This window comes from Perognathus longimembris, chromosome 13 (assembly GCF_023159225.1).
Source record: "Perognathus longimembris pacificus isolate PPM17 chromosome 13, ASM2315922v1, whole genome shotgun sequence".
NCBI lineage: Eukaryota > Metazoa > Chordata > Mammalia > Rodentia > Heteromyidae > Perognathus > Perognathus longimembris.
Window position 1 is genome coordinate 48,972,057 of NC_063173.1, and position 24,645 is coordinate 48,996,701.

The following is a 24,645-nucleotide window of genomic DNA, read 5'->3' on the forward strand; positions in this document are numbered from 1 at the left end:
CCTATCTTCTTTGAATGTTCCCTTTACATTCTTCTTTTCATCAATTCCCATAGTGGTTACGTTTTGTGCAAAATGTTTTCTCAGCATGTGCCTGGTATGTACAAACACATTCCATGTAACAAACAACCACAATTCCATGTACTTCCATGAGCTTTCTTACCCCTGGGAGGACCTTCATGTTGTGAAGAGCATTCTGAGCTTCTAATGCAGCTTTGCGGGTGTAAAATGTAACAAAACAGCACCCTGCAACAAACAAATTGATAAAAATCCAACCAGTAGTTTGAAAATAGATAAATGCTGAAGTATTCACTTTTCCCCGACATTGATATGGAACTTAAAACCCAGAAGAGAGGGCTGGGAATGTGGCCTAGTGGTAGAGTGCTTAACTTGCATACATGAAGCCCTGGGTTTGATTCCTTAGCACCACACATATAGAAAAAGCCAGAAGTGGTGCTGTGGTGCAAATGGTAGAATGCTAGCTTTGAGCAAAAAGAGGCCAGGGACAGTGCTCAGGCCCTGAGTACAAGCCCCAGGACTGGCAACAAAACAAAACTAAACAAAACACCACCACCAGAAGAGAAAAGAAGCTGGAAAGAAGTGTTTTTAAGAACTGTCTTTTTCTGGGCTAAGAATATGGCCTAGTGGCAAGAATGCTTGCCTTGTATATATGAAGTCCTGAGTTTGATTCCTCAGCACCACATATGTAGAAAACGGCCAGAAGTGGCTCTGTGGCTCAAGTGGCAGAGTGCTAGCCTTGAGCAAAAAGAAGCCAGGGACAGCGCTCAGGCCCTGAGTCCAAGCCCTAGGACTGGCAAAAAAAAAAGAATTGTATTTTTCTTAATTTTTTTTTTGTGAGACTTGGAGGCCTTGAACTCTGAGCCTTTGCACTGCTCCTGAGCTTCTTTTGCTCAAGGGTAGTGCTCTATCACTAGAGTAACAGCACCACTTCTGGCTTTTTCTGTTTATGTGGTACTGAGGTAACAAACCCAGGGACTCAGGCATGCTGGGCAAGCACCCTACCACTTTTGTCTTCTTGTTTTCTTTTGTTACAAGTTTTCCATATCTATTTCTACAACTTCTTTGGAAAGAATGCTTATCTTGCAAAAGCAGGTGCCATTTCATTTATAGAACCTATTGGGAACTTCAAAGTAATACAACTGAGGAAGAAGACAGGCACAACAGGACAGGACAGGCTCTACACTCCAGAAGCCTGCAGTCTTCAGGAGCTCCTCTGCCTACTCTCAAACCACTTCATACAATAGCTGGTTTCTACCACAGGTCTCAAATATGATAGTCACTTATTAAATCATCAAATGACTTAAGTGCAAGAATTTAATGTCTCTTTAAACATTTGGGTCTGGTCAAAAATAAGCTTTTAGCTCCTGAAACCTGTAGATTCTGTGCTGCTTTTTATCTTTACTGGGAGCAGGAAGAGGAAGGTATGTTTTGTGAATCTTGGGCTTCAATGTTTCCATGAGATAAAAATAAACTGTCTTGGGGCTGGGGATATGGCCTAGTAGCAAGAGCACTTGCCTCTTATACATGAAGCCCTGGGTTCGATTCCCCAGCACCACATATACAGAAAATGGCCAGAATTGGCACTGTGGCTCAAGTGGCAGAGTGCTAGTCTTAAGCAAAAAGAACCCAGGGACATTGCTCAGGCCCTGAGTCCAAGGCCCAGGACTGGCAAAATTAATTAATTAATTAATTAAAAAAAATAAACTGTCTTGCAAAGTCTTTGTAACACTAAGTTTATGAGTTCATGGACAGTCTTTCTCTTTAACTTATTCTGGTCAGAATACTAAAGAAAAGTGTATATGGCTGGCTCTACTTTGTTGTTCCATTCTAAGATCAAATAAGATATTCCTAAAGATCTATCAATTAAATTTAAGGCTCCCACAAAGGATTGCCTAGACTCAATCTAGGAAATATCCTCATGGGGTCACCTGAACTTCTTATTTTTAGCCATTAAATGTGTTTGGACCATAAAATAGAGCTACTTTAAAAAGGAATTTTTCCCCCTATAGAACTACAGGAACACTCGGGCAGTAAGAAATGGAAGGCACACGGGAGGAATTACATATAAAAACTCAATTTTTGTAGCCTATCAAAGCCATGAAAACCTCACCTTTGCTCTGAGGAGGGTTTTGGCTCCTATCCCTTAGAACATTGATTTCATAGACAGCACCATACTGCTCAAAGAGTTCCCTCAAGTCCTTCTCAGACCAGGTCCTCGGAACCTGGCCCACAAACATCTTAATAGCATCAAGATCCGGTTGGTCTGGGTGGTCCAGGGTGCCGTTCATTTTCTTTGAGCTGCAGGAAATAAGATGAAATTTCTATTATGTATTCAAGTTGTTTTCCACAGGGAGTTACTTCTCAAAATTTCAAACACTGGGCTGGAGTCATGGCTCAAGAGGGTAGAGTGCCTGTCTACCTAGCTGGAGTCTCTGAGTTCTAACCCCAGTAACATCATCAACAACAACAAAGTTAAGAAAGGAAGGAAAAAGTGAAAGAAAAAAAGATTTTCAGCTACTTAAAGTTTGGGGGCTTTGTTCACTACTTCGATTCAGAGTTCCCTTGTCTTCTCTCCCCTAAGGCCACTTACTCTGATGAGGACACCCTGTTTAAAAGGAACTGACAATGTCATTTGTTCCTTGTCTGAGTTTTCAGAGAAGCTTACAGGATGAAACTCCCAAAGAAAATTTTAATATAAGAACTGACTAGAATGCCAGTCTTTAAAGATGGCTGTTTCATGCATAATCCTAGTGCTGTTTAATGAGGTCACCCAACTAGAAGAAGCTCTGCCTCTTAAAAGCTCCAGGAGAGATTGTGATACAAAAACAAATGTCATCATTCTAGTTTTATTTTAAATTACTTCTTATTTTTTGTGCCAGTACTGGGGCCTGAACTCAAAGGCCTGTCCTTTGAACTCAAAGGTACTATCCTTTGGGTTTTTTTGCTCATGACTAGTGCTCTGCCACTGAGCCACAGCTCTACTTCTGGCTTTTTTTTTTTTAAGTGGCTAATTGGAGAAAAGAATTTCATTGACTTTCCTGCCTGGGCTAGCTTTGAACCATGACCTTCAGAGATCTCAGCCTCCTGAGAGTAGCTAGGATTAGCCCATGGGCCCATGGGCCCGGGCCCTAAATTATTCAATGTACTGATATTTCCAAGATCTTACCATTGGTTTCCATTACCTAAAGTTTACAAATTTCTTGAGTCTTAACACACCAAACCTGTAATACTTCCTATGTCATTATCTTCACTTCTCACATCACTGCCAAGAATATCTAGGTGAATTCTTGCACTATAGATGTTCTACTCAGAAGGTACCATTGATTTTTAAATCCTTCCCACCATTTCAAGTGCTAATAACATTTATCTAAGCCATTTAAAAATTAACAATTTAAATTTAAAAACAAGTGAATTTGAGTTTTTTTGGTGGGTTTTGTTGTTATTTTACTATTTAACACAGCAATCTAATCATCATATCCCAAATTTTCCAGATTCTAATATCCAACCCTAAATAATCACTGCCTCTAATATATACTAAACACTATTTTTTTAAAGCATCATGTAGCTGTACCTACCCTTTTAAAGGACAGCTTGAAGAAAGTTTCCTTTTTTTTTTTTTGCAGTACTAGGTTTTGAATTCAGGATCTCAAGCTTGCTAGGCGGGTGCTCTCTACTCCTATCCATGCCTGTACCCACACCTGGTTTAGCCTCTGGCTGAAAGTTAGCAATCAAATGAGGGATGAAAAGAATTTCTTGCTAATGGTCCTAACAATTCTTCTAAATCAGCTAACCCTACCAAAATAAATGTGTGCACAAGAAGAAGCAAACTTAAGATTATGAGTATGACACAATTTTACGACTATAATTAGTCAACTGTCATAGGTCCTAGATAAGATCTTTTTTTAGTGCATTATTTTATTCATTTTCCTTTAATCCATCTGTTAATTTAAAGCTTTGTATGGCAGGTCATTGCAAAGATATAATTGTTTAGAAGCTTAATCTTAATGTTTAACAAAAATCAGTACAATGATGAAAAAAAGCCCTATGACTAGTCAAATAATGAGTGTCCTTCCCTACAACCTGCCCCCAACAACTTTAATTACCAGCTTTAATACCATTTTAATAAAATGTTGTTAATCTTTCACCATATTTCTATTTTAGGAAGGAATAATAGAACCCCAATGGTGCTCAGAATATATTTTGATAATAATCTGACAGCTATTTCTGAAAAGAAGCAGAGGTTTATTCATTTGTGTTACACTGTAGGCAACTGCTACCATCTTGTCCCTTCCTTCTATATTTGTGTGTCACTTCAAAAATTTCTACATTGTCATTTAGTCTAAGAAGCAAAAGTGCAGTCAGTATTAGATTATATATTGTCACCCAAAATAAATCTCCAGGATTCTAGACAGATGATATTTTCTCTTGTTTATTCAAGTTCATCTACTTGAAGACTGGTCTTTCTCCTCTTGTATAACCATAGGCATAAGAATGCCCTAGAACAGTGCTACTCCAGGAGAGGCCCAAGGACACGGGCAATCTCCAAACTTAACTCTTTAGAATCTTTCACAGAAACTGAGTCATACCAGTGGTTCATACCTGTAATCCTAGCTACTTAGGAGACAAAGATTGTCTGCCCAAAGCCAGCCTGAGCAAAAAGTTAGCAAGGCTAGATGTTGGTAGCTCATGCCTATAATCATAACTACTCAGAAGGCTGAGATCCAGAGGACTATGATTAAAAAACAGTTCAAACAGCAAAGTAAGTGTGTGTGTGTGTGTGTGTGTGTGTGTGTGTGTGTGACCCTGTCTCCAAAATTAGACCAAAAACAAAAAACAAGGCTAGAGGTTTGGCTCAGGTGGCAGAGCACCAGCCAAGCAAATATGCTGACCAAGTAAGAGGTCCCGAGTTCAAATCCTAGCTCCTACACCCAAAAAGTTCAATCAAGAATCTGGGTCAGGGATCCTAACTGTGTGGGAAGCCTAAGTAGGATGATCACTGGCTGGTCAGAGGTTAGCGAGGCAAAAACATCAGAGCCTATCCAAAACCTAACTAAACCAAAAGAAAGGACTGGGAGTGTGTCTCAAGCGTTAGAGCACCAGCTTAGTAAGCTCAAAGCCCTGAGTTTCAAACCCTAGAAGCAGAACCATCACCAAAAAAAAGGGAAACAATTTTTTTTACAAGAACTGGACTGAGCTATTTTCAGTCTGTTCAATATGATAAACACATAAGATACAAAGAAAAAAAAAAAGCTCACATTTTAAGTGTTGTTTTTCCTTTGGTGCCAGTCCTAGGGCTTGAACTCAGGCTCAGGGCTAAGGATCTGTTCCTGAGCTCTTTTTGCTCTAGGCTAGATAGTCTACCTCCTGAGCCGTAGCTCCACTTCCAGTTTTTTAGTGGTTAATTGTAGATAAAAGTCTCAAACTTTCCTGCCTGGGATGGCCTTAAGAAAAATGAGACCCTCAGATTTCAGTCTACTGAGTAACAAACATGAGCTACTGGCACCCAGCAAGTTGTGTGTGTGTGTGTGTGTGTGTGTGTGTGTGTGTGTGTACACGTATGTATACAGACATACACATATAGTTTGTTTTATATATCTATATATACATATATATAGTTTTAAATTATATTACAAGAGATGAAGTGCTTCACTACAGTTTGAGAAGGAATACTCAGATTAGCAAATTATTCAGCCAGGCTCAAGATGCTGTGTGGAGCTAGAGCTATATACTGACTTATTCTTTCCTCAATAGATACTAGGCACTTATACAGACTAATATTCTGTTCATGTGTATACACTGGGGTATAAAACAAGTTATCTCCCTGGAACTCATGGAAATGGAGTTAAAAACAAAGGTGACAATGTCACATAGATATAAAAATATTAAAGTAACCATATGTATCTCTGTATATAAATATAAATGTTATATAATCTAAGTAAGCAGTAACAAATTTTGTCAACTGTTACTCCATGTGAAGAGTTGATTAACAATGCTTTTCCATGCTTTATCTTCTACACATACCTCCAATGTGTATACTGTCCTTCAAAGTACTCACTGCATAAAAAAGCCACTTGGGGATGAGAATCAGTGTGACAGATCGCTAAATACATTCTGAAATTTGTGCCTGTCTCCTCACTCAATGTAGAGCTCCTTAGGGTAAGTGATCATGAATTACATATATTTACTCTGCCCATTCAAGAATCAGCAAACTAGTCAGTGGTAAGTACTAACCTAGCCAGCATGAGACCCTGCATTCAATCCCTACCATTTCCTCAAAGCAAAAAAAGATTAAAACAAAAACACAACGAATGCAGTAGCCTACTGGAGATGGCACTAACAAGTTAAGACTACTAAAATATTCTGTTATGTAACCCAGGCCGGTCTTAAACTTGAACTCATAATTTTCCTGCTTCCACTTCTGAGTTCTTGGATTATGGGCATGCACTATCATTCTTGGCTTTATGGTTTCTTCCCTTTCACCGCCTGATTCCATGATACTGGGGATTGATCTCAGGGCTTCATGCTTGCTAGAGGGGCACTCTTAACACTAGAGCCTCTAGCCTCTTTTGCATTGATTATTTTCAAGCCTGGGCTGTGATCCCCCTACTTAGGCTTCCTCATGTCACTAGGCATGAAAGGTATGCTCCACTGTGTCCAGCCAATGTTTGAGACAGAGTCTCCTTAACTTTCTTTGCTCTGGCTATCTTTGAACCATAATCCCCTAATCTTGGCCTCTCCAGTAGCTAAACTTAAGCCACTGTTGTCTAGCTATGGCTTCTTTTTAGGGGATGAACATACCCTGTTAATTTGATAGCACTGATAGTTACATACTAACTTTGCGAATATACAAACAAAAACAACTCACTGAATTGTTCATTTTAAAGTTGTGAATTACATATAAAAAAACAGGATGAAATACGACAGGTGCAAAGCCAGTCCATACCATACCCCAAGCTATAAGGTAGGTAAAAAAATACAAAAGCATTGTGAACAGAACGTGTAATTTGTAACTACATCAGAAAGATGTAGTTTCCAAGTCATCTAGTTGTGGTGCTTCTGATTTAAGTTATAGCAAGCCCAGCTGTGTCCTTAAGAAAAACTCTTGGGCCAGGCACTGGTGGTTCATGTCTATTAACTCTAGCTACTTGGGAGGCTGAGATCTGAGGATGGAGGTTCCAAGTCAGTCCAGGCAGATAAATCTAAGATTCTTCATCTCTAATTAACCAGCAAAACCCTGGGGATGAAGGAGTGACTTAACTGCAGAGCACCAGCCTTAAGTGAAATAGCTAAGCAAGAGGGCAGCACTGGTGCGTGCGCACCCCCTAGCCCCCCCCCAAAAAACCTTAAATTACCATCTGTAATCTGATATTACAGGTACACTGTTATCTTAAACATCCAATAAACAAAACCTTCACATCTATTTAAAAATCACTTTAAAAATTTTTATTATTCACTTTGTCATTCTCTCTTTTCTTATTACCCTTTGTTCATTATACAAGAAGACAAATTTTAGATAATTACCAATTCCTTCACCTACCCAACAGATTTAAATACTGTTATATTCCAAATTCTGGCTACCACCCACCCTCACTAGGTTCCCTTGGCTTACTAGCTGTGCTATGGAAAACCTGGAGAAAAGCATTCAAAGGACCTGAGATATTTACTAGATGTTCTCCAGTGGGAATAAGACAGAAAATGTCTGTGCTTTCAAGAATTAATTTTCATTTTAACAAAGGGAGACTTTTCACTGAGTAAAAAGCTACAGATAGATACAGGGTTTGGGGAGAAGTGGGTTGTCCTGGGGTTTGGACTCAGAGCACCATTTCTGGGCAGGTGTTCTACCACTTGAGCCACACCTATAGACCTTTTTCATTTTTAGTTACTTTTTTTGGATAGAATCTCCCATTTTTGTCCAGGGCCTGCCTTAGACTATGATCCTTCTACCTATGCGTCCTCTGTAATTTGGGATTACAGGTACACATTATGATGACTGGCTTGTTGGTTTAACTGGGGTCTTGTAAACTTTTTGCCCCAGCTAGCCTTGAACCATGACCCTTCTGGATCTCTGCCTCTGAGTAGCTGGGATTACAAGTGTATTATCACCACTCCTGAACTTGTTCAAGTGTTTTGGGGTTGTTTTTGTTTTTGGTAAGGACTCCACTACCATGCTGGCTAGGCATGCATTTCACAACTTGAGCCACTCCACCAGCACCTCAATATAGAATTTTAAGTCCCAAAGATGGCACAGCTAATAATCTGCCTTTGAAGGTTTCTGGCCTTTTTCCTTGAGGTTTGGAGAACTATAAAGATCGTATCTATGCAATCATCCCCCCCACCCCCAAAAAAAAGACCCCTTAAGTGGTCTTATTATTTATTCCACTGTATTTTCCAAACTCTTACTATATGGTGCCCACTTGCTCTAAAGCTCTACAAAAGACTGGCAACACCTACCTCAGAGGCACTGGCAATGAACAAAAAAGACAATTTTATTACTTCAAATACTTTAGCAGATGTGTAAATACTCTGTGAGGGATGTGACTAATATGGTTTTACTTCCTTTGGAGAAAGGAAGAGGTGTGTGCAGGGATTTAAGCTGAATGGAACATTTGCCATATGGTATGGGACTGAAAGCTCAGGAGCGATAAGGCAATGGTAAAGACTGAGAACAGAGTGGAAAGGAAAATCATATAACATCAGAAATTAGAGAGAAAATACACTTGAGAGTGTTGGAGGAAGAGACCAAAAAATCGGGGAGGAGGGGATGACAAACATAAGGTAGGTTGAAGAGTCTCAGTGATGGGTTTTTCCATGGCACACCAACAGGCTTGGATTTCATTCAAGGTTTTGAAACAAGAAAAAAAAAAAAAGACAATTGTCTGTTAATATACCTGGCAAACCAAGCATGGTGGTGTATACCTGTAATCCCAGTGCACTGGAAGAAGAGGCAGGAGGAATATGAGTTTGTGGCCTATCTCAGGTATCAAGTCAGACTCTCTCTACAAAGAGAAACAGCTCTGGCAATAAATAATCTAGAGAATGAAATAATTGAGGAAATATGTAAACGGGAAGCTTCTACATAAATTAGCTCCTAAGATTGGAGTCCATACTCATTTTGGGTCCAGATCCACTGAAGGACTTGGAGTTCAAGTGGCCTCTAAAGAAGGTGAGGAGAAAGAAGTTAGCATAACTCTTTGGTTCTGATGGGTTTGGAAAACTGCTATTGGAGATGTCCAACAGCCTATTTAAAAACAACAACAACAAAAAAAAAAACAAAGCTCAAGGGCTGGGAATGTGGCTTAGTGGTAGAGTGCTTGACTAGCATGCACAAAGCCCTGGATTCCATTCCTCGGCACCACATAAACAGAAAAGGCCAGACTGGCCCTGTGGCTCAAGTGGTAGAGTGCTAGCCTTGAGCAAAAAGAAGCTCAGGGATAGTGCACAGGCGCTGAGTTCAAGCCCTGGGGCTGGCAAAACGAAACAAAAATCAAAGCTCCCAAGACACAAGCAGCACATCAATGTTCCTCTTAAGCAATGGAGAGTAGCTAAAAGCACAAGGTTCCATATATAACCCATGGAGAATGCCCATATCATAAGGTGCAAATAAAGTCAGAAAAAAAGCCAGCAGAAGCTTAAGATTGAGCTAAGGAGAATCAAGTATAGTGATTCTAAAAACAGGAATTAGGGCCCTGGTCACTTGGGAGCTTCCAGAGCCCTCTTTTACCACTTTCCTGGTAGAAAAAAAATGTTTGAAACAAGATGTTGGTTACATTCCCAGGCAAAATATGGAAAGAAAACCACACATTTAACCTTCTGTTAAAAGCAGTACTTTTCTGAAGTGGGAAAAAAAGAAAGGGCTAAGAATCAAAGAAGTGGCATACACAAACCATTTTCAAGAATTTCCCTCTTAGGTTGGGGTTATGCCCTGGACTCAATCTCCAAAATCACGCACGCGCACGCACAAAACAAAAAACACAAAATAAAATATGGTATTGAGCCCTACTCTAGCATAATAATTATCTGGATTTTCAAATTCCAGGTCAAGTTCATGCAGTGGTCCATGGTCCACATTTCATGAAATACTGATATAGTCCCACTTTTTTTTCTTTTTTTCTTTTTTTTTTGGCCAGTCCTGGGACTCGTAAAGAACTGTCATAAAAAGACTAAGTTATGGGGCTGGGGATATGGCCTAGTGGCAAGAGTGCTTGCCTCGTATACATGAGGCCCTGGGTTCAATTCCCCAGCACCACATACACAGAAAATGGCCAGAAGTGGCGCTGTGGCTCAAGTGGCAGAGTGCTAGCCTTGAGCAAAAAGAAGCCAGGGACAGTTCTCAGGCCCTGAGTCCAGGCCCCAGAACTGGCCAAAAAAAAAAAAAGACTAAGTTATTATTTGAGAGAAGGAATAAGATCTATTTCAAAACAGAAAAATGCTAATTTGGAGTCATCCTCCCAACTATTCACAAAGTATTTGCTTTACCCACACCTGTCCTACCTAATCCCAGGCAGAATGATTTAGGCATAGAGTCCTAACTTCAAAGACCTGTCACGTAGGGAGTACGCTGCCATTTAACATTCTTAGTGCCAAAAAACCTAAGGCTCCACAACACCAAAGTGAGTGAAGCTAGGAAAATCTGATTATGTGACTGAGATCAAAGAAAATTCAGATGTTGACTGCAATTGATGGTTGGAAATGGGTCTTTCTCTACATACTACAGAAATCAGGTTCCCTGTAGCTATAACTGAGCCAGGTTAGCATTTTAATTGTGACAATGAAATTCTTGCCCATTCTTATAAGCTAGCAAGATTTCTCATTGCCACACCCAAAATTTATTTGAGCAAACTGCCAATTATGACTGATCCAATTTTGCTGCCTTTGGATGGTAGGAAACAATTTGACACTCCTGAAATGATGGGCTATGCTGCATTTTAAATTAGATTGAGGGGGAAGGGGAATCAAAGTTCAGGATTATACTTTGCAATTTTGATACAAAATGTTCTATTATATAAACATATGCACTATACACAAATATACTATACAGATGTAAATACAAAACAACCTAACTACCAGTTTCTTCTGTAATAGCTTAAAATTTGGTAATTAAAACAATAGCAAAACACTACATTCCCAAAAGGTTATTTGAAATCACATTCCCAACCCCAAATAAAGCTGCAGTTAAAAAAACAATCTTGAAATCTATCTTACGGAAAAATACTACTACAGCTTGAAGGGACTGGAGCCTGCACACTTGAACTGGTGTTATAGTTGATCATACATCTAGTGCACCCTTGCACAAAGAATTTAGTTATAGCTTGGAGGAAATTAGCAGTTATCAGACAGAATCAGACTAAAACAGAAAATGATACCATGAGAGAATTTAAGATTTTGGCTTTCTTGCCCACTTCTTTCCCCCTCTTTTAAGAAAACGGATGAACTTCATCAAACAAAAGTAACAAATAGCCCAGTTCCTCTGCTTAGGAGAAAATTAGACAACAAAAATACTTACACAGGACTGGAATTCAAAGAGCAATGATCCACCATCATTTCTGGAAGGAAATCCAACTTAAACGCAGCCATCACCTCACTCTCCCCTTCAGAAGCCAATGATATTAACTTGCTGCACTTGTCTGATCCACAAATACACACAGCTTTAGCTTCCTGGGCCCCACGAAAAACACAAAGTGGAAACAGGCGCTCAGGGAAACCAGCAATAAGTGCTACAGAAACAGGCAGGTCTGGGGAAGGGGCAGGGAAAGGGAGGAATGGATTAAAATGGGGATGTGACCATGTGAAGGGAGGCTCAGCCTGACACACAATGAAAGTGCTGATGCACCAGGCTTGTTTTGTGTGATTTTCCCTGGCGAAGCAGTACTAAGTGCACTGTCAGATAAATAGTGTGTCAGATCCATGAAGATAGCAGTGGCCAACAGAGCAGAAGAAGAACAAACTTGTTTCACATACTCGAAAGTCCTCCCTGCACATCAGTTTTTGACATCTCTCAAAGTTTAAAACTGCTTCAAGAAGACGACGGGGGAAAAACAAAAAACCTTACCACCACGCAGTCTGAAAATGTTTTTAAAGAACTGAATTGATGGCCTTGGTTTTAAACTTCTTTTCCAAGTGTCAAAGACAGCAATGGGTAGTTCTTGGGTCCAAACTAATTTCAGAACAGTCACAAAAGGAGGAACAACAGCAAGGGAATCAAAGAGGTTCAGAGCAAGCTGAAGAACTGACCACCAAAAGCATGCAGCTCACACACAATTACCTCCACTGCACCAATCCTGCTTTAATAACAGTGTAGAAGGTAAAATGTGCCATCAAATGTTTCCAGAAGGTGGCACAGACAAAATTTCTTTACAAACTCTCTTACTCTTAACTTGCCTGAAAATTTAAGGGGAATAGTAATGTTCTGCCTCTTTCTTGGCAACATATTAGGAAATATGCCTTTTCAGTTCTCTGCTAATTTTTATAAAGAAAAAAGCACCACAGTGGTGGTAATGAAAAGAACTAGGTCTACTAAGGACAAGCATGTAGGAGGAGAGAGAAATGGATGCTAAGTTTTTTTATTCTCTTGTCCTCTTGTAAACTGCTGCTAAGGGCTGGGGGTGTTGCTCAGTGGTACAGTACTTGCCTTGCATTCACAAGGCCAAGGCTAGAGTGGGAGGAAGAAGGGTGTCTGTCGATTTTCAGCACCAAGGGCACAAAACATTGTTGTAGAAACCAAGAAGAATGAATGCATGCATGAAACTTGTGAGTGAGTAGTTAAGGAGGATATACTTAGCACTCAAGACAGATGTGTGCTCTTGTTCTCAATATAACTTCACATCTCTCCAAACAACAAATGGTGGCATTTCAATATTTAGGCAATGACTCTAAAACTTATTTCCAACGACTATCTAATTTCATAGACTCCCCACCCCCCTATTTTTATTGTTAAGTTTGCCTAGCACAACATAATGGTTTCATTTCACTAAGCTCAATTCACAACACAAGGAACTTTGAAAAAAGTTTCTTAGCATGTGAAGTAAATCAATGAAACTCATGTAGAGTTAATATATATATATATATATATATATATATGGTCAAAGACATCATGTGGTAGCACAGCCTAAAAGTTCCAGTCTGTGTAATAGTGGCTGCATATGGAAAAGAAGCTGGATCTTCTTTCTCTCCAACACCAGAAATAACCACCCCAAATCTAGAACTATGATAGGGGCTGTTTTTCATATTTTGTCTCTGACAAAATAGGGGCTAGGCTAATCTACTGCTTTAAAGGTAGAAGTAGTAGTTCTCCTCCATCCTATCAAAGGTGAAAGTACAAGTAAGTTCGCAAGACAGAGCAGACTGTGCAACTGACATACAGTACAGTTAGTTCATCCAGCCCTAAATGTGAGACAGCAGGGGATAGTAACCCTACCTGGGACTGATTCAGTTACTGATAAGTTTGTCCTAGTTTCTGTACAATGAAACTGGTGACATTCCCCTTCCTACAGAAAGCTATCTGGCCCAGGCAGTTAACTTTGTGAGTCAAAATCCAAGTTAGGGTTGACTTGTGTTCAGGGGCAGACATACTGGGGCTTAACCCCCAGGGCCTTAAACTTGCTCTACCATTTCAGCCTTGCCTCCAGCCTAGATTTTTTGTAGTAAGCTCTCATGAACCTTGTGGCTTTTTTCCCCTCTACCTGGGCTAGCTTCAAACAATAATCCTTTTACTCTCAGCCTTCAGAGTAGCTAGGATTATAGGTTTAAGCCACTGATGCCCAGCCCAAACTAGATTTCTTCCCCTGAGAGAAGGCAGAATGCCAGTCCTGGGGCTTGAACTCAGGGTCAAGGCACTGTCCCTGAGCTCCCCTCTCCCCCTTAAAGGTTAGTGCTCTAGCACTTGAGCCACAGCTTCACTTCTGGCTTTTTGGTGGTTAACTGGAGATGAGAGTCTCACAAACTATGCTGCCCAGGCTGGCTTCAAACCTGGATCCCTTAGATCTCAGCTTCCTTAATAGTTAGGATTACAGACATGAGCCATGGGTGCTCGGCTTATTGATTCATTTTAAAAAAAGAATTGACATTTGGCTAGGCACTCTACCAGCCTTGAGAAAAAAAAGCTAAGCCACCCAGGCCCTGAGATCAAGTTCTACTACCAGTACAATAGTAGTGGGGGGGGGGGGGGTAGGGGATCACAAAAGGTTCTAAATATAGGAGACTTTACTGAGTTACCAGGCACTGTCCACTGTATGAAAGGATGTTCACTCATAATTTTTTCAAGCTAGATAATGATGGCTTATTCCTATAATCCTGGCTACTCAGGAGGCTAAGATCTGAAAACTGAAGTTTGAAGCCAGTCCAGGCACGTAAATTCAAAGCATTTCACGCTAACCAGCCCCCATCCCCAAAAAGCTGCATAAATAAGTAATCTTCCTCAAACCACAGACCAGAGCCACTGACTTAAAAGGGATGTAAGAGGGGTGCCTGGAGGGGTGTATGTGTGTGAGGGGAGTGTGTGTATGTGTCCCCGAGCTTAAATTCAAGGCTTCATGCTCTACTTAGCTTTCTTCCTAGCACTCTGGAGATGGAGTCTCTTAAGATTTTTCTCTGTGTTGGCTTTGAATCAGGATCCTCCAGATTTCAGCTTCTTGAGTAGCTAGGATTTTAGGCATGAGCCATCCACCAGGCATAAGTGTTGTTTTGTTTCTGAGATAGGGTCTCCACATATAGCTTAGGTTGGCTTTGGAACATATACACTCCTAACTTGACTCCCTAGTGCTAGGATTTCAGGCTTGGCTTACACCACCACACGTAACTTAAAGGTTTTTGTAGTACTGAGGATTGGACTTGGGACTTTACAGAAGTATTCTATAAAAGGAGCCCTGGATTCAGCCTAGAAAGTTTTAAGAAACTTTTTTTTTTAAACCTCAGACATGAAAAGTTTGTTCAAAACAATTTTCCAGAAGCCCAAATTATGAAAATTTGAGGTTTGTTTTGCCTTTTTTTTGGTGCTAGTCCTGGGACTTGAACTCCGGGCCTGAGTGCTGCCTCTGAGCTTTTGTTTTTCCTCAAGGCTAGAGTTCCACCACTTGAAACACAGCTCCACTTCCAGCTACTCTTGGTGGTTAATTGTAGATAAGTCTCAAGGGATGGGGCAGGGTGTGTGTGTGTGTGTGAAAAACTAGGAGAAAATGAGGGAGGGGGTGGCACTGTTCAAAAATAAATGTACAGCATATAATTATGTAAGATGAGGCTAAGCAAAATGAACTCCAAGATATAGAAACAGAAGGATTTTATTGTTGTTGTTATGTTTAATGTACTGGGGGAATTTCCTCTGGCATACCCCCTGTGGTCATTGCATATGATTTTGGTACACTGGATATTGTATATATGTTTATCTAAACTAGGGAAGGGAAAAGAAAAATAAGAGGGTGTAACAAATATGACAAGAAATGTACTCACTACCTTATTATGTAACTGTACCCCCTCTGTACATCACTTTGTCAATAAAATTTAATTTTAAAAATGTACAGGCTGGAAAGGTGGCTTAGTGGTAGAGTGCTTGCCTAACATGCATAAAGCCCTGGGTTCCGTTCCTCAGTGTCATATAAACAGAAAAGGCCAGAAGTGAAGTTCAAGGACAATGCCCAGGCCCTGAATTCAAGCCCCAGGACTGGCATTAAAAAAAAAAAAAAAGTACTCATTACTTCACTTATGTAACTGTACATCACCTTTACAACAAAAATTCAATTTTTAAAAAGTCTCAGACGTTCCTGCCCAAACTGGCTTTGAACCCTGATCCTTAGATCTCAGCTCCTGAATAACTGGGATTACAAGCATGAGTCACCAGCACCTGGCCAATTTAAAAAGAGGGGCTAGGAATGTGGCCTAGTGGTAGAGTGCTTGCCTAGCCTGCATGAAGCCCTGGGTTAGATTCCTCAGTACCACATACACAGAAAATGCCGGAAGTGGTGCTATGGCTCAAGTGGTAGAGTGCTTGAGCAGAAAGAAACCAGGGACAGTGCTCAGACCCTGAGTTCAAGCCCCATGACTTGCAAAAAAAAAAAAAAAAAAAAAAAAAAGCAGTGAATGGAGGTCCCACAAACTGTCTGTGGTTACACTGTTATTAAAATCCATTTTATGATTTATAAAGCAACAATGCTTTAAAAATCTATAAGATGGCAATGTTATTACATGAAGGATGGTGCGTCTCTTTAAGCAGGTTAGAAGAGTTATTTTAGTAGAATTAAGTCCAACATGCTTGTGGGAAAAGAAAGCAGAGAAATGAATCAAGAATTACTTAACTTTAGAAAAGGGTTATATAGTAGCAATAAAAAGGATTATGGGAATACGAAAATGCAGATATTAAGGGAAATTTTAAAAAGAATTAAGTCAGTTTTTCACATAAACTACCCATTGCTTTAAAATCTCACAATGAACACATTAGAAATAAGGAGATGGCAAAATTGGTTATAACCAAAGGTTTGCTGCAAAAGAAGGCCATAACATTCCCTCACAATCTTTTGACCTTCTGTTCTTTGCATTCTGAATGTATTTTCATCATTTTTCTCTGTTTGATTGTCTCAGTTTTCTTTGCTTTTTAAAAAAATATTCTCTACCTTTTTTGAGGGCAATGACTCAAAGCTTGATCATGATACAGTAGACAGAAGCAGCCTGCTTAAAGTAAAAACCTAAATAATCATTCATGACCAATATAAAACACGGTAAATATTCTAAAGGATAACATACCATGCAATTAGAATATAGGAATGGAATAAGCTTAATAGGAAAATGCTGTAAAAATAGGTTAGAGAGAAATGCTAGAAATTAATTATTTTTCCAAAAGGGTAGAGTAAATAAAAGCATAGCTGAGCATTAAGGCCTAGAAGGCAGGTACAATCACCTACCTTGACTGACATAACCAGGAAGAATGATGACGTGTGGACAGATTTTATACATCCACCCCAAACATCTAAATGTGTTTCAAAGGGCAATAACAAGTCTGGTTACATAAACATAGAAGAAAGAGATCAGAGAGTAAAGCTGAGCTATAAAACAAAATCTATGTCAATAAGCATCATCATCAGTTATAAAAAGAAAACTGAAAGTGAAAAATCTAGAGAGCAATTAGAAACTCAAGACTAGTAGACTAGGTATCCTCATCACTGCCAAGCCATGGCCAGAGGACAAAAAGGATATAAAAAAGCAAATATTTACTTTACCAACTAGAGTACCTTACAGTTTTAGCTTAAAATTTTCTGGACTTAAACCAGGCACTGGTAGCTCACACCTATAACCTAGTTACTCAGAAAGCTCAGATCTGAGGACTGCAGTTTGGAGCCAGCCCAGGGAAGGAAAAGTCCATGAGACTCTTATCTCTACTTAGCCACCAGAAAACCGAAGTTGTGTTGTGGCTCAAAGTGGTAGAGCACTAACTGGCCTTGAGTGGAAAAGCTCAGAGGCAGCACACAGGCTGAGTTCAAACCCCATGAATGACAAAAAATGTCAGACAAGGTAGCGAGACCAAAGGAGGATACTCTCAAAGCAGGAACACAAAGATGCAATGTCTCTGTGCCTTTGATCATGTAAAATAATATTTACTGAAATGAACTAAAAAATTCAGGCAATATAAATTTTTCAGAACTTAGGGGAGGGTGTGGAGTAAAAAATATACATATTCTTTTGAAAGAGTTGTTTCTAGTTGGGTGCCCATGGCTCATGACTATCATCCTAGGAATGAGGTTCAAAGCCACCCCAGGCAGATGAATCCAAGTGATTTTTATCTCTAATTAACTAGAAGTGGACATGTGGCTCAAGTAATAGAATGCCAGCTTTGAGCAGAAAAGGCTAATAAGCAAAAGAGGGAGGTCCTAAGTTCAAGCCCCAGTACCAACACTAATTAATCAGTTTCAAATTGTTTCAAATCTATTTTTCTTTGTATAAAAAAAGTAGTAAGAGCCAGCACTAGTGGCTCACATCTATAATCCCAGCTACATAGAAGGCTGAAGCTGAAAGGATAGTGGTTCAAAAGCATCCAGAGCAGAAAGGCCGAAGAGAATATCTCCAATTAACCAAAAAAAAATATCAGACTGGAGGAGTGACTTAAGTGGTAATGCCAGCTGTGAGAAAAATGGGTATGCAGGAGTGTGAGGCCTTGAGTTCAAGCCCCAGGACCAGCATGCACATACACACACATACACACACATGTACACGTACAAGTACACGTACACGCAGGGCTGAAGATATGACATGGCTCATTAGTAGAGAATTAGCTTAGCACGTGTAGACTGAGCTCAGAACCACTACAAAGAGAAAAAGGAAGGAAGGGAGGAGGGAGGGAAAGGGAGGGAGGGCGGGGGAAGAGAAGAAAAGAGAGAAAGAAAGAGAGAACAAGAGAAAAGAAAGGGAAAGACAAAGACAATGAATGAGAAAGGAGGAAGGGAGAAAGAGAAAGAAAGAAGGTAAGAGGGGGCTGGGAATGTGGCTTAATGGTAGAGTGCTTGCCTAGCATGCATGAAGCCCTGGGTTTGATGCCTCAGCACCACATACACAGAAAAAGCCAGAAAAAGCCAGAAGTGGCGCAGTGGCTCAAATGCTACAGTGATAGTCTTGAGCAAAAAGAGCCAGGGACAGTGCTCAGACCCTGAGTCCAAACCCCAGGACTGGCGAAAAAGGAAAACATACATACATACATACATACATACATACATACATACATAAATAAATAAATAAATAAATAAACAAACAAACAAACAAATAAATAAATGAAAGAGAGAGGAAGAGAGAAAGACAAGGCAATGTGAAGTTTAGTAATCTGTGTGCAAGTTGCTTTGAATGCAAAAATTTTACATGATTTACTGAAAGGACAATGCAAAGTCAAGGAAGGGAAACTAGAATGTATTTTGAAAGGTAGAACATTTTCTGTTTCTTTCCTCTGTGTGTGTGTGTATGTACATGTGTATGCACTTGTGCCAGTTCTGGGGCTTGAACTCAGGGCTGGGGCACTATCCTGGGCTTTTGTGCTCAAGTGTTCTCTCAACACCTTGAGCCAAAGCTTCAAAGCCTTGTGGTGGTTAATTGGAGATAAGAATCTCATTGACTTTCCTGCGCAGGCTACTTTGTGGTTGTTTTAACATTTTGGGGGGGAGAAGGGGCAGTGGCAGTCCTGGGGCTTGACCTCAGGGCCTGAGCATTATTCCTGATCAATCTTTTGCTCAAGGCTAGCAGTCTACCACTTGAGCTACAGCGCCACTTCTGGCTTTTTCTGTTTATTTGGTACTGAGGATGGAACCGTGAAGTATGCTAGGCAAGCACTCTAACACTAACCCACATTCCTAGCTCCCAGTCTAGCTTTTTTTTTTTTTTTTTTTTTTTTTTTTTTTTTTTTTTTTTTTGGCCAGTCCTGGGGCTTGGACTCAGGGCCTGAATACTGTCCCTGGCTTCTTTTTGCTCAAGGCTAGCACTCTGCCACTTGAGCCGCAGCGCCACTTCTGGCCATTTTCTGTATATGTGGTGCTGGGGAATCGAACCCAGGGCCTCATGTATACGAGGCAGGCACTCTTGCCACTAGGCCATATCCCCAGCCCCCCAGTCTAGCTTTTTAACCACAATAAGCAGAAAGACCCTCTTCTGTGATTAGTCTTCTTTCTTAGGTGGTAATAATAAACTGAAAGCTTGCACATCTTTAAGCTCTAGTGAGTTTAAACATTAGCATGTGATATAAGTTCTGGTTTCAGGAAAATTAACATCTGTGTAGAATCCAAAAAGTGCCATTCTCATCTTTGTTCTTGCGTGTTGGAGTCTCCCGATCATAGGAGGAATAGAGAAGAAAGTTAACTGGATAGCTGCAGGTTAGACTCCTGATTGTTCCAAGACTCTTCCCTCCCAATACTATCCTCCTCCCAGCTCTCAAAAAGCAGTCAACAGTCCTTAGCCTGCCTTGGGACATAGCTAAGGAGAAAGCATAGCTTAAGGAAAAGCATTTTGCCAAGTTATATCCCATAATGTAGTAGAAACATCACCATCTTTCTGAAAGCAAACTTTTCATATCTTCACAGCAGGCCTCATGCAAGAAGGTTAAAAAGATGGTCAGGGAGCACACTCATCCAGCAGTTAGCCCATACCTGTAGCTTTATAACTTCCCTCTCTGGACTATGTCTTCACTCTAAAAAAATTAAGGAAAAGAAAAATAAGTGGGCTATACCTACTCTCCTCAGATTCCAGATGTACAGCTTCTTTCCAAATAAAAATCCCTTTTTGTCACAACAAACTTTTAAAAATAGGCATCCTCCTCTCATTTTTTTAAAGTACACAATACTTAAACTGTATTTAACACTTCAAAGTTAATTTTAAAACTGCCAACATTAAAAAATGATGAAAGAATAAATATTACAACAAATAGCACAATAAAGACTAAGATGTATAAGGTTGAATTTTAATACATTTGGGTTACCAGAACATTTAACATCTACTTTAGAAGACTATGAAAAGGCTAAACTGTATAATTCTTCCAGCAATTAATATCATGTTAATATGGAAAGGTCATTACTTTCCCCAAAGCAATCTTCCTGCACAGGTAGGAGCTAGGGATAAAACTACAAAGGCAACCGAGTTCCTGCATCTATAAGTGCATCATAGGGGCGCTAGAGTAGTGGCAAACCACTAAAACAAAACAAATCACAAGATGGGAAAGTTAATTGAAGGTAAAAGCAGAGATAGGAACCACAAAAACAATTTGTTTTATTTTAAACATTACAGACCAATCTTACAAAGAAAAATTGATTTCTGTAACTGTCCAAATTCCTACAAGTTTCTATTTTTAGCTCCTGCCAGATACAATTCTGTCTGACACAGTCATGACAGAGAATTGTTCAAAGTCATCAAGGACAATGTCTATATAAGAATGTGTAAAAATTCTGAAAACAAACTGTAATGTGACCTACTATGTCTGAAGATTAAAAAAAAAAAAAAAAAAGAGGTGTGTGTGTTCTGAGGCTTGAACTTGGGGCATAGGAACTGTCCCTGAGGTTTTTTGTTGTTGTTGTTTTTGGCTCAAGGTTAACACTCTACCACTTGAACCAAAGTTCTACTTTTGTTTGTTTTGAGGGCTTGGGGTTTTTTTGGTAATTAAATGGAGATAAAAGTCTCATATACTTTTCTACTAAGGCTTCTGACTGCAATCTTTAAACCTCAGCCCCTTGAGTAGCTAGGATTACAGCCATGAGCCATGGTGCCAGACCTGTCTTCCATTTTTATTTTACCTTTATTCTATGGCCTATTCTGCAAGAAAACAGAAATGCTTAGGGAGAAAGGAAAGCTGGATGGAAACTAAAAGCTTAGAGGGTATTCTGGTGGTTTGTTTTTCTACATAACATCTCTCATTTCATAGGAGAAAAGTACACACCCTCTAGGAGCAAGCCTGAACTTCATCTGAGGTATCCCCTAGAAGCCCCCCCCCCCCGCCCCAGCAACAGATGTTTCTATTAACAGTATCTTGACCTTTTTCTGCATTGAAAACGGGGGGGGGGGTGTAAGAGGGGAGGAGAAGGAATAGAAAAAGAGGCCAGAGGATGAAGGGTAAGCAAGTCAAGGGTAACAAATAGTATTATCTGTGTATAATAAGCGTTAAGGTTTTTTCCCCCCAATGGTACTCAACTGATAGAAAAGCTCTCAGATCTCTTATATTTCTTTCTTAGAGAAGGCAAAGTCAAATGAACCTTTTTTTATTTCTCAAGAGTTACTTATTGGCCTATACAGCTTGTATGCTGAGCATATCTTCCCCAGGAAGATAGTCACTGATTCAGTCACCACACACTGAATCACAACTCGAGAAACAAGTACAGGTGGCACAGTGATGCTTAATGACCCACAAAAGTCCTAAACTATCTCAGCCTCATTAGTAAGACTAACAACTGAGTGGCCCCAAAAAGTTACTTGAAAATCTGTTATTGCTGTAATTGGGAGGGGGGGGGGAAGCCAATGTTTCACTATGTAGCCCATCCTCCTGCCTCTACCTTCCCAGTGCTAGGATTAGGATTTTCAGCACCAAGCCCAACTATGTCTGCCCTTTCTTCTTTGCTTTCTTGCTTGCTTTTGAGAACTATATACAATTTATGACAGGAATTAGTTAAAAATTTCTGACTACACATGACAAAAATCCAAATCCAACTCTTCCTAAGGGGAACAAAAGTGAGGGAGGCGGGGAAAGAGATCTAGGCTCACGTAAAGGACATGTGCAGGGTTACACTTGCTTAAGGCATGGTTACATTCAGGTACTTAAAAAAACGTTATCTAGGCCTGGGAATGTGGCTTAGTGGTAGAGTGCATGAAGCCCTGGGTTCGATTCTTCAGCACCACATAAACAGAATATGCCAGAATTGGTGCTGTGGCTCAAGCGGTAGAGTGTTGGCCTTGAACAAAAGAAGCCAGGGACAGTGCTCAGGCCCTGAGTCCAAGCCCCAGGACCGGGGAAAAAAGTCATCTAATCTACAGCTTTCTCCATCTCACAACTCAGATTTCACCCATGTTGGCTTCGTCTTCACCAGATCAAGCAGCATGATCAGTGAAATGAAGACAGTTTAGGTCCTAGAGAAATGAAGTGACTGGTTCAAGGTCACACAGTATGGAGATAGGATCCAGACTTCCTAATTTCCATACTGACCCATCCTTCAGAGATCCATCCCACCCACTTATGGATTGTAAGGTTTATCAGAAAGGAAACCCGCCACATGGTTCAGAAAGAAAACTTTATGGGGGGTGGGAGAGGAGGGAGAGAACTGCCAACCCATACAAGATGGAGGCATGTGGAGATAGAGGGTAAGGAAGAGGAAAAGAGAGAAAAGGAAAGAGTGGGGACTCGTGTTGAACTAGATTATATAGGGAAAAACGGGAAGTATGGCCAGATGAATTGGATGTGACCTCAGAAAAGAGGGAGGTAACTGACTCCAGGTGTGCCAGGTAACACAGGTACTTGGCGAAGACTTAAACAGGTGGGGGTATGTGCATGGAACCCTCCCAAGGGTGGACCTTACATTTCGGCCTTTTAGTAATTATGAAAAAGGACACAGGCTCTCTCTGCTACTTTCTGCTGGCAAGGGGCATCCACATCCGAGGTAAAAGGCAAAAATGTGGCCCCTCTGGGAGAAGGCAAGCAGAGCTACCTGTTGGTGGTAGATGTTAGTCCTTGATTGAATGAAGTCTGGAAGAAGTCTCATGAGGCAGGGGCTGTAACTTATAAGAACTGACCACAAATACTTGTCAGAGCTATTTCTCTAAAACTGACTGCTTTTTCCTTTGGCTTGTGGAGTCAGGTGATCTTAGAATTGCTTCAAGGGAGATTAACTGTGATTTTACCCACCCTGTGGCCAAGATGGCAAATTTCTGGAGAAGTCATGGTGCTAAGAAAACTTAGGTCAGTGATTGAAATTATTTTGATTTTAGATCAAACCCAGAATGGCTAGCCTTTGATAGAGAACCTGGGGGGGGGGGGTCCCTGGAACCCTACCTTTGATGATGCACTATGGAGGGCACAAACCAAAAGGTTGGGCAATTGAGACAGATTTCCTAGCCTATAAGGTGTTTTAAGGACATAGGAGTCCAATAAGGACGTCGAGGGGGTCCACAAGGACGAAGAGAGGGGGGTCCGCAAGGATAGAGTCAAATTCTAGATTTAGGAATCCCCAGAATGAGAACAGATGGGCCAAAAAGGTATGGAGTAGTTTGGTGAGGACAAAGAGGACACCATAAAGACAGAGACAAGTGTCTGGTGTACACAAGGACCATATGCAAGAGTTATTAAAATAGGCAGCCGATGATGAATAACACCACACATTCAGTAAGAAGAGAGAAGTTTATTCTGTTGAACTGCTAGCCAGCTGCTAAATCCAAGCCATGTGGCAGGCAAGAGAGAGCTAGTCACCCCTGGGCAATGCCTTATCATAGGGCTGGGGTATGGAGGTATATCCAGGTGGACTAGGGTGTGACCTCAGAGAAGGGGGAGGTAACTGCCTCCAGGTGCCAGTTATCTAGGTAACTTAGCAGAGACTTAAACAAGGTAGGGCATCTGCTTGGAGCCCTCTGTGGGTAGACTTTACATGGATGAAGCCACTGAGATACAGAATGGAACAACAGATTAAATAGTCACTGCCCCATTCAGGTAGCCTCACACCTGACTCTTCTCTCATTCAAGCAACCACAGCTGGGTAAACATCCAAAGTCTTAATAGTTACAACAGCCACTTCAAGAAGTATGATTGAGCAGGCCACCAGTAGCTCACATCTATAATACCAGCTAATTTGGAAACTGATAAGTGAGAATCATGGTTCAAAGTTAGCCAGGGGCAGACAAAACTGCCAGATTCCAATTAACTAAGCAAAAATCCAGAACTGAAGGCTTGGCTCAAGCGGTAGAGTGAAGCCCTGAAGCTCTTGAGTTAAAGCCCCACATCCTTTATTTAAAAAAAGAGCATGATTAAGCTGGCATGATGGTATATACTTGTAATCCCAGCATTTGGGAATTGGAGGCCAGCCTGGGCTACATAGGGATCTTGTCTTAAAAAAAGAAAAGTATCATTAAAGACCAAGAAAGTTTGCTGCGCTGTTGCTTGGTAGAGGTGTGATTTAACAAGTTAATTAGCATCTGTTAGTTTTG

General features: G+C 40.5%; 1 protein-coding gene across 12 annotated transcripts in view; it reads right to left on the reverse strand.

The window, feature by feature from the left end:
• Celf1 (CUGBP Elav-like family member 1) overlaps nt 1-24,645 on the reverse strand; it is an 84,970-nt gene that overhangs the window by 19,768 nt on the left and 40,557 nt on the right. For 7 of the 12 annotated variants that reach the window (XM_048361578.1, XM_048361577.1, XM_048361580.1 and 4 more), the window contains exons 2-6: nt 20,121-20,161; nt 16,905-16,969; nt 11,522-11,673; nt 2,129-2,316; nt 161-243 (exon numbers count right to left, since the gene is read on the reverse strand). In XM_048361578.1, coding sequence (XP_048217535.1) covers nt 161-243; nt 2,129-2,316; nt 11,522-11,673; nt 16,905-16,916 — 435 coding nt within the window. In that variant the 5' untranslated portion in view covers nt 16,917-16,969; nt 20,121-20,161. The remainder of the gene's footprint in view (nt 1-160; nt 244-2,128; nt 2,317-11,521; nt 11,674-16,904; nt 16,970-20,120; nt 20,162-24,645) is intronic. The other 5 variants (XM_048361581.1, XM_048361582.1, XM_048361585.1 and 2 more) reach the window with 4 other exon arrangements.